Raw genomic sequence first — 14,124 nt, forward strand, 5'->3', positions numbered from 1 at the left:
AAGTAGCTAATAAAATAAAATGAACTAAGAGACTTAGAAAGATTTTTTGTTTGTTTGTTTTTTCAAGGCAGGGTTTTTCTGTGTAGTTTTGGTGCCTGTCCTGAATCTCACTCTATAGGCCAGGCTGGCCTCGAACTCACAGAGATCTGCCTGCCTCTGCCTCCTGAGTGCTAGGATTAGCAGTGTGTACTATCACCACCTGGTGAAAGATTTATTATTTTTTTAATTGTCCTTTCCAAGTTTTACTTATAAATTTCTATGTTGCTGTCATGCCCTCTATTGTAAAGCTAACTGGTCTTAATGTGCTCAAGCATACACATTTTTTTTCTCATAAAATAATGATAAAACTGGTACAATGTGTCAGATAAATAAATCACAGTTGCAGGCTGACAATCCATCATGCTTGGGAAAACGTGCTATTGAATTAGGAATTACAAACTTCTAGTCTGAAAATGGCTGCGACATTTTAATTGCTTTCTAGCATCCAATTATGTCATCCTCAATACTTTCAGCTTCATAAGTGGTATATATCTGGGTTTACAACCTAAAAACCAATTTATAGCCTCTGGCATGTATCTTAATTTAATGAACTTGTTCTTTATCCAAAGGAATTCTATGTTCTTGGTGGTAATGAGATGGGTCAGCAGTTAAGAAAGTGTGCTGCTCTTGCAGAAGAACTTGAGTTTGATTCCTAGAACCCATATCAGGCAACTGACAACTGTCTATAACTTTAGCTCCAGGGTGTGTGATGCCCTGCGTCTCCACAAGTACCTGTATTCATGTGCCCATACCAATAATATACAGACACACATGCAAACACACAATTAAAATTAATCTTTAAAAAAATACTAAATTCTTTAATGAATTAAAGGTTTTTGTTAGAGCAAGTATGTTTTTCTACAACTTATTGCCATGTCTGAATCTGTGCTAAGTAAGCACATTATAATTCTTTAGTTCCTTGAACAGTAATTTTTTCTGAACCTTATTATGTAGGCTCATTCTGTTATTTATTGACATGTTATAATAGGAATACCATGTACCTAGAGCTATTAAAAGATTCAAAACCTAATCTTCATTTCTCATGAGATTTAATAACTGATTTTGTTGGAATAAGGTGAGAAGGGCCTGTTTGAAGGAATTTCATAACTGTCATGGCCATTTAGCTTTTTCCTGCTCACAGTAGTTCAAAAATTAAACTATTATGGGTCACTAAAATCTGTGGTTTTGGCTAGAAATGTGTCTTGGTGGATAAAGCACTTAATGGAAAAGGGTGGGGACATGAATCTGGAGCTCCAGATCCCACGTAAAAGCCAGGCAAGTATGGCAGCCAATTGTCATCCCAACACTCATGAGTCAGAGACTGAGATTCCCACAGTAAGCTAGCTAGGTTGTCCAGCTCATGGGAACCCTGCCTCAATAAATATTGTGGAGAGTTACTGGGGAAGGCAGTAGGTGATGTCAACTTCTGGCAAGTGCTGCACATGCATCTGCACCAATATGTACTCATACATATACAAAATGAAAACATCTGTACACATACTCACCAAATACATGCCAAAAATGTTTTCTGCTGCATGATTCCTGAAAGTTAATTTTTTATAAAGCATTTATCTTGTGTTTTTCACAATACTGGTTGCATAACGGTGAATAACATATTCAACTCTGCATTATCAGGGAGTTATGCATTCATGAATTAAACCAACCACAGATCTAAAGTATCATAAAAACAATCTGCATCTGTAATGAACATACTCAGACCTCTCTATTCCCCTTGTCATTATTCTTCACACAAGACAGTTCATCAAAATGGACCACATCTTTAATATTTAGGTGTTTTAGAATGATTCAAGGACTATGATAGGAAGTGCAAGATATTGAGTAAACAATGAACAATTTTACAAAGTGGCTTACACATCTCTCTGTTTTGTCATCTTTGAGCTCATAGCATCTCACTTCATTTTGTCGTCTTTGAGCTGTGCGGTCCACAAACCACAAACTGTGGATACTGAGAAGTAATTTGATGTGATGATTGTGCTTTTGTTTTGGGGCTTGCTATGCATTTAAATTGCACCCTATTGAACAGGGTGAAATAAACTATGGAGGAGTGCACATGTTTTCTTGAATTTAAAATCTTGAAATACTTCATGGGAATTCATTCTATTACTTTTTTTTTTTTAAATCTATGAAGACATTTTCCACTTCCTTATGGAATGGGAATTTTGAGCAAAAAGAGCTTATTTGCATTCTACTTCCTAGAAGGCTACACTGTGACATTTTCTTATCTTAAATGAAAAGACTAACAGTACCCAAGTCAGAAACTCTTGCTTCACATCCAACAAATAAAAGCAAATATAATTAGTTGTTTTGTGTTGGTTTGTTCATTGGTTGATATAGCAACTGATGGGATAAATTAAGATAGTATTAGGTCCCAGGGAGTTTGGGAAATGGATTCACTGGGTAAAGGCATTTGCTCCCATGCTTGATACTTAAGTTCGATTTGCGGGACCTACATGTTGGAAGAAGTGACCTGACTCTGACCCATTTTCCTCTGGCCTGCAAATGTATAAGGTGTTGTACACACACACACACACACACACACACACACAAACAAATTTAAATGAATAAGTAAAAATATTTTTAAAAGATCATATTATATTCATGATATCTTTTGAATAACAGAAAGTACTACATCCATTGTAGTTTTATTGCTGAGATGTTCCAAGAAGGTTGTGGCTGATTGATTGACAACTCAATAGCTACAGGTGAGAATTTTTTTTTTTATTATTCCCTGCAGTTGTCCCTGGATGTTTCCATTTCATCCTATAGACACCACAGGAATTTTATCTTGTCCTCCTCTTCCCATAAATTTTGAGAGCTTGGAATTTCCCTTAACCATAATCTTGCTTATTCGTTCTGTTGAGGGCAGGCTAGATTTTAGGAAAAGTGTTAGAGATCAATGCAATGATAACACTTACCAGTGACTCCTTCCACAGTCAGCCATCATCCAGGTGGCCTTGTTCATTCCCAGAACACTATACTCACACATCTCTGTTCACCTTACAACCTACCCTCCATATTTACTAACCTGATGTTCTTTCCCAAAGAAGAAGAAAGCTTTGATTAAATATAAGGTGGAAAACCAGGGGTTTCCATCAACCAGAATAGTCTTATTTTGAGTGTGTGTGTGTGTGTGTGTGTGTGTGTGTGTGTGCGCGCGCGTGCGCACACGCCTGTGTGTTTAATGTGTTTTTACAGCATACAAATGCAAAAGTCATATTTCTTCCAATCAGCTAAGTCAGTTACATTATGTTATATTTAATAGAGGGCTAGCATTCATCATCATTTGTGTTCGCCTGTGTGAGACTCAATGTCTCCTTTGTTTTCTGCTTTTCATACTTTTTTTTTTTTCTAGTAGATTAAATAGAAAATGAAACAAAAACAGGCAAAAGTAAGGTTCAGGTAAATTTTTAAGTCTGTGAGCTATTTAATCTAGGATTTCCTAAACATTTTCTACTCCTAACTACTTTTTCCCCCCAAAATTTTATATGATCCAAATCTATCAGTATTCTACATATTTGTAAAAGTCAAATGCTTACTAACAATAAATCATAAAGATATTTTACTTAAAATATTTTCTATACATTGTCTATATTAAACTATTTATTAAAATATAATTCAAATTTTCACACTAATAATATGTGATTATTTTTACCCTAAAAATTAAAATTAAGTAGGGCAGTGGTGGCACATGCCTTTAATTCCAGCACTTAGAAGGCAGAGGCAAGTAGAGCTCTGTGAATTTGAGGTCAGCCTGGTCTACAAAGCAAGTTCCAGGACAGCCAGGGCTGTTACACAGAGAAAACCTGTCTTGAAAAACCAAAAAGAAAAGAATAATTAAAATTATTTTTTTAAATATTTGCATGGGATGCAGAGTATACATCTCAGGTTTGATAGGTTTTTAGTTATGATCATCAATGCTGATAGGGCAGTTTCACATAAACACATCATATAAGGTGGCAGAAGTAGCCGGGTGGTGATGACACAAGCCTTTAATGCCAACACTGGGGAAGCAGAGGCAGGCAGATCTCTGTGAGTTCAAGGCCAGCCTGGTCTACAGAGCAAGTTCCAAAATAGGCTCAAAAAATGCACACAAAAACCTTGTCTCAAAAAAACAAAACAAAACAAACAAAAAAAAAAAACAAAACAAAAAAACAAACAAACAAAAAAAACCCTATCATTTGCCAGATGGTGGTGGCACATGTCTTTAATTCCAGCACTGGGGAGGCAGAGCCAGGGGCATCTCTGTGACTTCGAGGCCAGCCTGGGCTACAGAGTGAGTTCAGAGAACAGAAAGGCACAAAGCTACACTGAGAAACCCTGTCTCGAATTCCCCCCCTCCAAAAGAGGGCAGAAGTATATTCATGAAATAGTTAAGAAACTGTTAGAAATTCTGTCTTCACCCCCCAAGTCCAAACTCATATAATTTTTATGAAATTCAAGTCAGTATCTCAAAGATAAAAAATTGAAATTGAACATTCTAATATAGTACAATGCAAAGATATTCTTTTCTGACACTTATATGTTCAGTAATTTTGCTAGGAGCGTATTAAAAGTCTGTTTTGATAATTAAATTACTATATTTTTAAAAAAGCAAACTTTACATCTAACGTTAAAAAAAGCATTACAGTTTATAACACTCATTAGTGTTAAATCTGAGCCAGGTGTTTCTCATTAGCAACAGCTACTGTTGTGTGGGGTGATACCATGCAGGGTGTCTAGTATGCTTGTGTGTTCAGAACCAAGGCTACAGTGAAGCTGTACAACACAGATCATATTGCCAGAAACACCTTAGATCCATTGTCTGCTTTATTCTAGGTTATTTGGGGTAATTGCACATTAAGAAAATTTGATTACCTTGCATTCAGTTACCTTAAGACCAATATGGAATCTTGATTCACAATTGAAAAAGCTATGCATTAAACAGTGTCATTATTGGCATTTTGGATCAGAAAGTTCTTTGCTGCAAGGGACTCTTTTGTGAATTTTAGGATATCATGTTACAGAACTCTACACAGTAGATGTCCATAGTATGCGGCAACTGATGTGTAACTAAAAGTGTCTGCAAACACTGATAATGTGTTCTGAGATGTAAAGTAACCTGGTATGGAAGACTGTTCGAAGAATCTTCAGGTTAGAAAATAGGTTGTAGTAATAAGGAAGAAATAGAGACTGGTCTTTGGGTATCCGTTAGGACTAATGTGTCCCCAATGCTTCTCAGTTCACTGTCTTTAAACAAGATTATCACAGTTTCCAGCACAAATGTTGCTAGTATAAAAGACCTGAAAATATATCTGAATTTCAAACACAAAGACTTGTTCTACCAAGGTTCAAGTGACAAAGACATTTCATTTCAAACCTGCCCTGTGCAGGACAGCTAAATTGTATTCATATCATACTTTCTAGGCTGGCCTAAGAGATAAAGGATTTTTACATAGATTCTATAGAAAAATGTTTCCTGAGTTCCAAACCTTATTATAATGTATGGATTGCATCACAGTGTTTATAATATGTAATACTTGACTGAAAAGTACACTCTATGAAGTAACTGTTCTTAGTTATTTCTACTCATTGTTATTGTTTTGAAAGTTGGTTCTCTATGGAGTAAACAATTATATGGGAAGTTTTATGTATTCACATTCATCTATATTGTCGTCCGCTAGATTCTTTTAAGTAAATCTGCACTTTAATTCTCCACACCAGCTTCAGTGTCTGCTCCATTTGGATGACTAAAAACCAATGTCAGTTCATCCAATCTCCTTCGGCTTCTTCAGATTTGCATGCAGCACCTTTATAAAGACATAATTTAGGGGTCTTCATTTGGCATCATAATGCCATGGATAATATTTCACTTAATTTTATTTTATAGCTTCAAGACTTAAGTTTTTAATTTATCTTTTCATGCTTTTTCCACAGCAGTTATTCAATGGAATGTTTGATAGTATGAATATTGAATTTCTAAGCCCACCTGGATTAACTGCGTGAAATGTGTGGCTCAAAATTTAATTATAATGAGTGAATATTTTGTGTTGTACATAACACTCAATGTTGTATATCCAAAAAAGAGAATCTTAATTATATCGAGAGTGACTCTCTTTAGAAACAGTGCTAAGCCACTGGCATACAAATAGCAAGTCGAAGTGAACCATTAGACTATGAGGTATCTTAAATTAAAAACATTAAAGTTGGTTGTAATGTGCTTAGACACTGTTAGTTTGTGTATAAAGTGCCTTACAATTGTACTTGTGGCTCCAGTAATTAAAAATTCATTTCACCTGTGCATTACACCACATTATGAGTTCATAGATATGATTCTAAGGAACAGATGGAGGCAATAGAACATTTGGGGCATGCAATTAATGTTTAGACCTGGTCTCTGGCTCTTTCCTGTTGCTCACTACTTCTGGGCTGTGATGAGACAGGCATCTCTGCTCCACTGAGCTTCTCCACCATGATTTACCTCAGCAATTCCAAGACCTAATGGAGCCACCTGACCATGGATTATATTTCTTAAACTGCGAGCCAAACTAAATCCTCCCCTTCTTGAGCTGTTGTCTCAGGCATTCTGCCACAGCAATAGAGTCTGATTAATACTCTCCAAAACAACCAAAAAGCAAAACTGACACAAATGATACTCTCAACTATGTTATAAATGTAAACATTTTTTTTTTTCCAGATTACAATGCCCTGCTACATTAGCTATGGGTCTCAACCACTGCAATTATATTCACTAGATAAGCACTATTTATTATAGTGCATCACAAACAAAGTTATCACATTGTTTGTATTTTCAACTTTTTGTTATGTATATATTTGTAGATAGCATGGCTTTCACCAGAGGGCACAATCCCAAAAATTGGTATGCTAGGCCTGAACTCCAACATAAACTAAAGATTAGGGAACAAGCACTTCTTTCTAAAGTTTTGCTGGTAAGTTTTTTTAATCAATATCAGATGATTAAATTTTGCAATATTCAAAGGACACAAGTATTTTTTTAAGAATCTATTAAGAATTCTAATTTGGTTTAAAAGATGTGGATGTTTATTTTGATTGTTTTAATTTGATTTTTTTTAAATTTTATGAAACACTAAGGATCATCAGTATTCTACAACAGTCTAGCATTTGAATATACTTAATATACTAAGGAATTTAGAAGCAGAACTGACACTAATTGTGTACTCTTTCTAACCTAACACCTGGTTCCCATAGTGTGCCAGAGACAGTCTTGTAAATCATTCTTGTCTTTGTACTATATACAGTTCCCATAGAAAAGGAGATTAGGAAATATTTGTCAAGTGGGTGAATAGAAACTCAGTGAAAGCAGTATCATAAAATAACTCATTTTCAAAATCCTAATCCAGCTGCAAAATACCCTTTAGACATGACAAAACATAACCAAGTTGTGAAAGGTTTATTGCCTAAATTCAGTAATGAGTGGTCATTACATGTAAATGTGTTCAATCAAGTTGCAGAAGTTTTAAAAAATTACTTTGATTGACTAATGACTGTAAAATTTCCCCCAAATATTTAGTAATGGTTGACCCTAGAAAATACATAAACATTGGCTGGATGTTTAAAAAAAGATGTTTTTAAAAAGGCTCAGAATTCTTAGGCTCTTACACAGAATATTCAACAGTAACATATGTATTTTTATAAAGATGACACTGAGGCCGATCCACAAGAGTTACAGGGGTAAGACAGATATAAGTAGTGAAATATACATAAAGTAAGTCACATAATGAAAACCACCAACACATCACTGTGGTTAGTGGTCTATGCACCCAGCTTTGTAACTGACAACATTCAATACTATAATGAATATTTTGTATTGTATCTTGTAGAATTATAAGTAACCAGTACAAAAAAATACATGGAATGGTTTATTAAAAAGACTTATACTATATAAAATAAAACTGGTATTTCAAAATTTAAAAAAAAGCTCAGAGCTAGTGAGAATATGAGATTATAATAAAGTCTCCAATTGCTTTGTATGTAATATGGAATAAATAAAATTTTCTTCATTGCCTGTAATGAACATTATTGCAGCTTGATGGCCAAAGCTAAAGATTATCAGCCTTTTGGGGCAGGGAAAACTCAGTGCTTAAGAACTTGATTCAAAGTAGGAAACATCCAGTTGGTCTAGGAGTTCTGGAGATGTTGGGCAATGGCCATGCACATCATTATGACACTTCATAAAATGCATTCTCTGCTCCCTTTTTAACAGTGTCATTCAGACCTCTAATGTAGAGCAGAAGGACACATAGGTCAGATGACAACCACAATGGAAGACAAGAACTAAATACAAAGAGAACAGCAACAGCCATGTTTTGTTTGTTTTGAATATACATGTTTTGTCAACTAATGGAGATGTCCAAGGCAGCCAGAAAATCTTTACTACTGTATCAGCTTAGAAACATGAGTAATCTTTTAAAAGTATTACAGAAGTTAACACATTCCTGCACACTTTCCTCATGGCTGCAAATGAGAAAAGTCCTTCTAGATGATTCGAGTGCTTTTCAGTGACTATGAGTCCACTTTACTCTTAAGATAATATTTTAATAATAAAGTTCAATAAAAGTAGCACATTTTTTATTTAACTCACATGTCTAAAGCATCCAATTTAACTTGGAATACCGTCATGTTTTTGTTTTTTAGTTTGTGAATTGAAATTGATATCTGCTGCCCCTATAGAATTGTGACAATTGAATGATTTAATGTGTGGCAGAAATGAGAAGAATGCCTGGAATATTTCAAATTTTTTATATTTCATTGTTAAGATTTCTAATATTGTATTTTTAAATTTCCTATTTTATTTGCTTTGATGTGTATGTAGGGATATAGCTATTGACTTCTTCATCTCAGAAGTCAATAGCTAAAGGGAGATGTGTATTCCACATGAAAGAAAATCCATTGAATAGTTCTGGTGAGTTTTGCTAAACTTTACATTCTAAGTGCTGAATGAAATAGTAACAATGTCTTTGGTAACTTCTTCACTGAATATATGGCTCAGGATTATTACATAAAGTGATAAATGAATTTGCCTTAGCACGCACAACAAATCTCTTTACACTCATACATCTCATGGCATCATAAATCACATTGGAGTATAAATTATATCACTTGTTTGCTAGCGTTCTGTAGAAAGGTATTGTGAAAGACACAGTCCATGTGATTTACACTCACAATGGAAATAAGATTTTGACAGTTCTCCAGGGAGACTATTAGCAACTTTTAGTGTAAGAAAACTATTTTTATCTATCTCTGGATACATACTCCTTTATATTTTAATTTACATTTGAGTTCACACAGGGATTTCTGCCACATCATATATTTGCAGTAATAAGAGGCACTTTGTGTAACTGGGCACTTCATGTAACTATGGAGTTTAGAAATATAACCTTACGGAAGTGATTAAGGTTATGATTGCATATAATCATATTTTCAAGAAGAGGGAGTGGCTGCATATGGCCATGTGCCTTCTCTGTCTTGCCAGAGGATACTCTATACTACAGTGGGATTTTTTATCGGAAAGAAGTCTACATTAGATGAAATCTCTAGGCCTTGTGCATTTAGAACAGTAAGCCATAATAAAACCTTTGTTCACCTTTAGAAAGTAGTTTATTTCAAGTATTTTGTTAGTTAAATATATATATATATATATACCAGTTCCCTCAATAGCAAAAAGAGAAAATGTCATCAAATCAATGGGCATGCATACTCCAACTCGAATCTCTTTCTAATGTTTCTGTGTCTAAAGCAATAAACCTGTAGACCATCATCTTTTTATCCTTTACCCAACGCGATTTTATAGGACAGTGGGAGGTAGGCCTGGGTGAAGGAAGCTGGTCATTTAGGACATGTCTTTAGGACCATGATTCTTTCATGTAGTGACTCTATTTTGTTTCATATTTATCACATTACAAGCTGTCTCTTCTATTTCCTGTCTACTGTATTCCCCACTCCACATGCCTCTTACCCTACCCTGATGTTCTTCCCAAGTGTTTGGAACCAAGTACCAGAAAGAAGCCTCTGAAACTGTGAATGAAACATTCCTCCCTTGAGTGGTCCATGCAAATGCAAAAATTGACACATGACACTACTGTTTAACAGATTCCTCTATAACCATCTTATTGGTTCATTGCTGTTCCCATTTGTGCTGTGCTGTCAGCCATGCTTGTGCAGAGTCGGCATAAGAACTTGCTCAAGGAAAGAATCGCTGCATTGAATATAGAACCACAAAGTCAACTATTTTTTGACTCTATGTAATACCGAATCTGACCATTCCTACCTTCATTTCCCTGTGTTCACTTTTTTTTTTGACTGGCCTCTCAGATGGAGAAACTTTATTGCATAGAGTTGAGCAGAGAGGAAGGGTTGTTGCATGTAGCTGAACAAGGAAATGCCTTATCTTCTTTTGTCTGTCGTCATTGTTATGGTATCAGTTCTGCAAATATGGCAAGACTAATTTTAAAAGATTAAATTTAAAAAAAATCATTTCAATTGTTTTTCAGTAACAGGTTGCCCTTTCCATAACCAGCTAAAGGGACAATTGAATAAAAATATGAAAGTTTTGCACTCATGTCTTAAGAGAACATCTTCCTATTCTGTAGTCTTGACCTCAAAGCAGGTTTCTCATTGAAGGTAGAGGCAAGAAAAGGCTTTAATGCCAAACCATCATTCTGACTTTACACAGGTGATGACAGAAATATAATACTCTTTGTTTTCCTTTTAGATCTCCAACTAAAGACATGGATTCTGAAGAGAAGGAAATTGTGGTTTGGGTGTGCCAGGAGGAAAAGATTGTCTGTGGATTAACCAAACGCACAACCTCCACCGATGTCATCCAGGCTTTGCTGGAGGAACATGAGGCTACGTTTGGAGAGAAGCGATTTCTGCTGGGCAAGGCCAGCGACTACTGCATTGTAGAGAAGTGGAGGGGCTCAGAGCGGGCCCTTCCTCCGCTGACTAGGATCCTGAAGCTGTGGAAGGCTTGGGGAGATGAGCAGGCCAATATGCAGTTTGTTTTGGTTAAAACAGACGCCTTTCTCCCAGTTCCACTGTGGAGAACAGCTGAAACCAAACTAGTGCAAAATAGTGAAAAACCCTGTGAACTCAGTCCTGCGAATTACATGAAAACTTTGCCACCAGATAAACAAAAACGAATCGTCCGGAAAACCTTCCGGAAACTGGCTAAAATTAAGCAGGACATGGTTTCTCATGATCGGGACAATATGGAGACTTTAGTTCATCTAATTATTTCTCAGGACCACACTATTCACCAGCAAGTACAAAGAATGAAAGAGTTAGATATGGAAATTGAAAGATGTGAAGCTAAGATCCACTTGGACCGGGTAGGGAATGATGGGGACAGTTACGTTCACGAGGCGTATTCAATGCCCAGGCTCAGTGAAAATGAGCAAAAGCTAGACTTGCAACCGGAGGACAGCCAGGCTCTGGTGGACCTGAATGACAGCGAGGGGATGGCACAGTTGGAAGAACGATTGCAATACTATAGAGTGCTCATCGAAAAGCTCTCAGCTGAAATTGAGAGAGAGGTGAAGAGCTCGGGCATCGAAGGAAGTGAGGATCCAGAGGGGGCAGCCGCAGGTGAACTAGAAAGCCTGGATTTAGAAAACGTGAAGTGCGATTTGGAGAAAAGTATGAAAGCTGGTTTGAAAATCCACTCTCACTTGAGTGGCATCCAGAAAGAGATTAAACACAGTGACTCATTGCTTCAGATGAAAGCAAGAGAGTACGAACTCTTAGCCAAGGAGTTCAGTTCGCTGCACATTAGCAACAAAGATGGATGCCAGTTAAAAGAAAGCAGAGGGAAGGAACCCGAGGCTCCCAGCAGCTGTGCAGAAATCTCGCCATTAACTCAAAGGGTGTTCAACACATACACAAATGACACAGATTCAGACACTGGCATCAGCTCCAACCACAGCCAGGACTCTGAAACAACGCTGGGCGATGTGCTGCTGTTGTCAACTTAATGCAGGTGCCTTCTTTCTGACCATGCGAGACGTTTCATGTGATGTAACAAGTAACTCTATTCCATGTATAACTCTGTGAAAGTGTAAACTGTGCTAAAAATATTCAGTAGTTAATAAAAAAAAACAACTAGTGAACATCATTGTTTGTTTTCATAGAGTGTTTCCAATTTGACTTTATTACAGGTTCAAGCAATGAACTGTGTATCAGGAATGCAGCAGATCTAGCTGGTGGTTACATAACGCAGAAACAATGTAATGGGGATTGATTAATGATTCCCCCACAGGAGACATGAGTGACACGAACTTAAAAACAATTCTCAACTTTGTTCGTCAAACTACCCATACTGCAAGCATCAAGAAGTAACATGAACATGTTTTGTTTATCATTTTTGACAACATTGTATCCTGAGAATGTTTAAGTCTGTGTAGTACAGATCCATCCATCCCTACGTTGTATGTGTCCAATATGGATCAATACAAATCTTGTTTTTTCAGTAGTCAGACTGTAAAATGCACTGTGTGTGTGTGTGTGTGTGTGTGTGTGTGTGTGTATGTGTGTGTGTGTGTGTGTGTGTCTTCTTGGCTGCTGTCAGCTTAAGTCTAAGGGACAGGAAGCTGTTGGGACATGTATAATTCCTGACAGTTGATCCGTTTGGGCACAGATGAGACAAAGTCAAGTGCTATAATCACCTTTTTTTCCCCTTCTTCCCCTAAGCAGATCTAAGATGATCACCAGCTATGCATAAGCTTTTACTCTCTGTTCATTAGATTTTCTATCAACCAGTGCTCTGTGCAGGTTCATTATTTTGGGATGAAAAGTGTAGGCTACAGAAGAACTCAGTCATAAATTTATTTATGCCCTCCTAACTGTGTACGTTGTTTGTGAGGATACAGCAGTGTTTTGTTCTCTGGGAAAATACAGAGTAGAACTGAATGTTTATTCTCCTATACTACAACCCAGCTATCAGGGGACTTCCCAGGTGCTTAGAACAGCTCAGTACTTTTAAGATGTCTCATGCACACTAAGGGAAATTCAAGAAATTGAATGCATCATCTGGATTCTGTCTTCACTCACATGAAAAAATAATGTTTTCCTTGATTTTAAAATAGACATTTCCTCTCTCTCCTGCCCATCTGCTAGATTATTTTTCCTTCTCATTTCTTCTCTCTTTCTTCTTTCTTTGCAGTAAAGGCAGGATGCCATCAGAGCCAAAGTAAATAATTTTATTATTTTGTTGTGAACTGAATGTTGGTGTACCTTAATTTTCTTTCATTAGCACATTTCACTCATGTCAGGATACATAAAGCAGAAATGTTTGCTCTATTTATAGTATGTAAGCTACTATGCCGGTAAAGTTTGCCTTTAATAGAAATGGTGCAACTTTTAACTGTTCTCTCTTTTTAAGTTTGAAAGTTTTATAGATTTTGCCAGCTTTGTTGTGGATTCAATGTCTATAATTTACTCTTAAAATGTCATGTTCTATCCCTTGCTCTTTGCTTGCTTCATGTATCTTTGGGAAGATACTTGCATTTCAATAGAGTTCCACATCTGGGAAGTACCTATGTTATCATTTAAAAAAAATATTATCAGGCCATACAGTAAGAATTTCTATTGCACGAAAATACTGGGATAAATAGTAAGTGATCATGTTTACATAAATTATATTTCTAAAGGAAGATTAGAATCGTCATCTGTGAAATGGAAGTTCATTTGGCTAACAATCCATCATGTCACTAAAGCACATGCTAAACTGTTGACAAATTGATTGTTACTAATAGAGACTGAATTCAGAAGATTATTATAAATGGCAAGCCGTTTGGTACTTTGTTTTCCTAAAATGAAAATTATCTCTTTGGGTTATGTGCTTAGAAAGAAAATAACTGTTGCACATCTCTGTATGAAATTTGATAAACATCTAAATTCAAATACAGGTAGGATAATAATTAGTCACAGTTTCACTATAGGAACTTTGAATTAACTCCCTGGTTTCACAGTTACTTACAATGATGGTGTATAAGGTGCAATTCTGCATTTTACTGTTAAGAACCTTTAAAACTTCTGTTAGAATCCTGA

The 14,124-nt window shown here is 36.1% G+C and overlaps 1 protein-coding gene across 1 annotated transcript in view; it reads left to right on the forward strand.

The window, feature by feature from the left end:
• Window positions 1-12,594, forward strand: part of Rassf9 (Ras association domain family member 9) — a 28,582-nt gene extending 15,988 nt beyond the window's left edge. Inside the window, exon 2 of the mRNA XM_036169945.1 lies at window positions 10,790-12,594. Coding sequence (XP_036025838.1) covers window positions 10,790-12,050 — 1,261 coding nt within the window. The 3' untranslated portion in view covers window positions 12,051-12,594. The remainder of the gene's footprint in view (window positions 1-10,789) is intronic.
• The last annotated feature ends 1,530 nt before the right edge of the window (window positions 12,595-14,124 follow it).

Source organism: Onychomys torridus, chromosome 20 (assembly GCF_903995425.1).
Source record: "Onychomys torridus chromosome 20, mOncTor1.1, whole genome shotgun sequence".
Taxonomy (NCBI): Eukaryota; Metazoa; Chordata; class Mammalia; order Rodentia; family Cricetidae; genus Onychomys; species Onychomys torridus.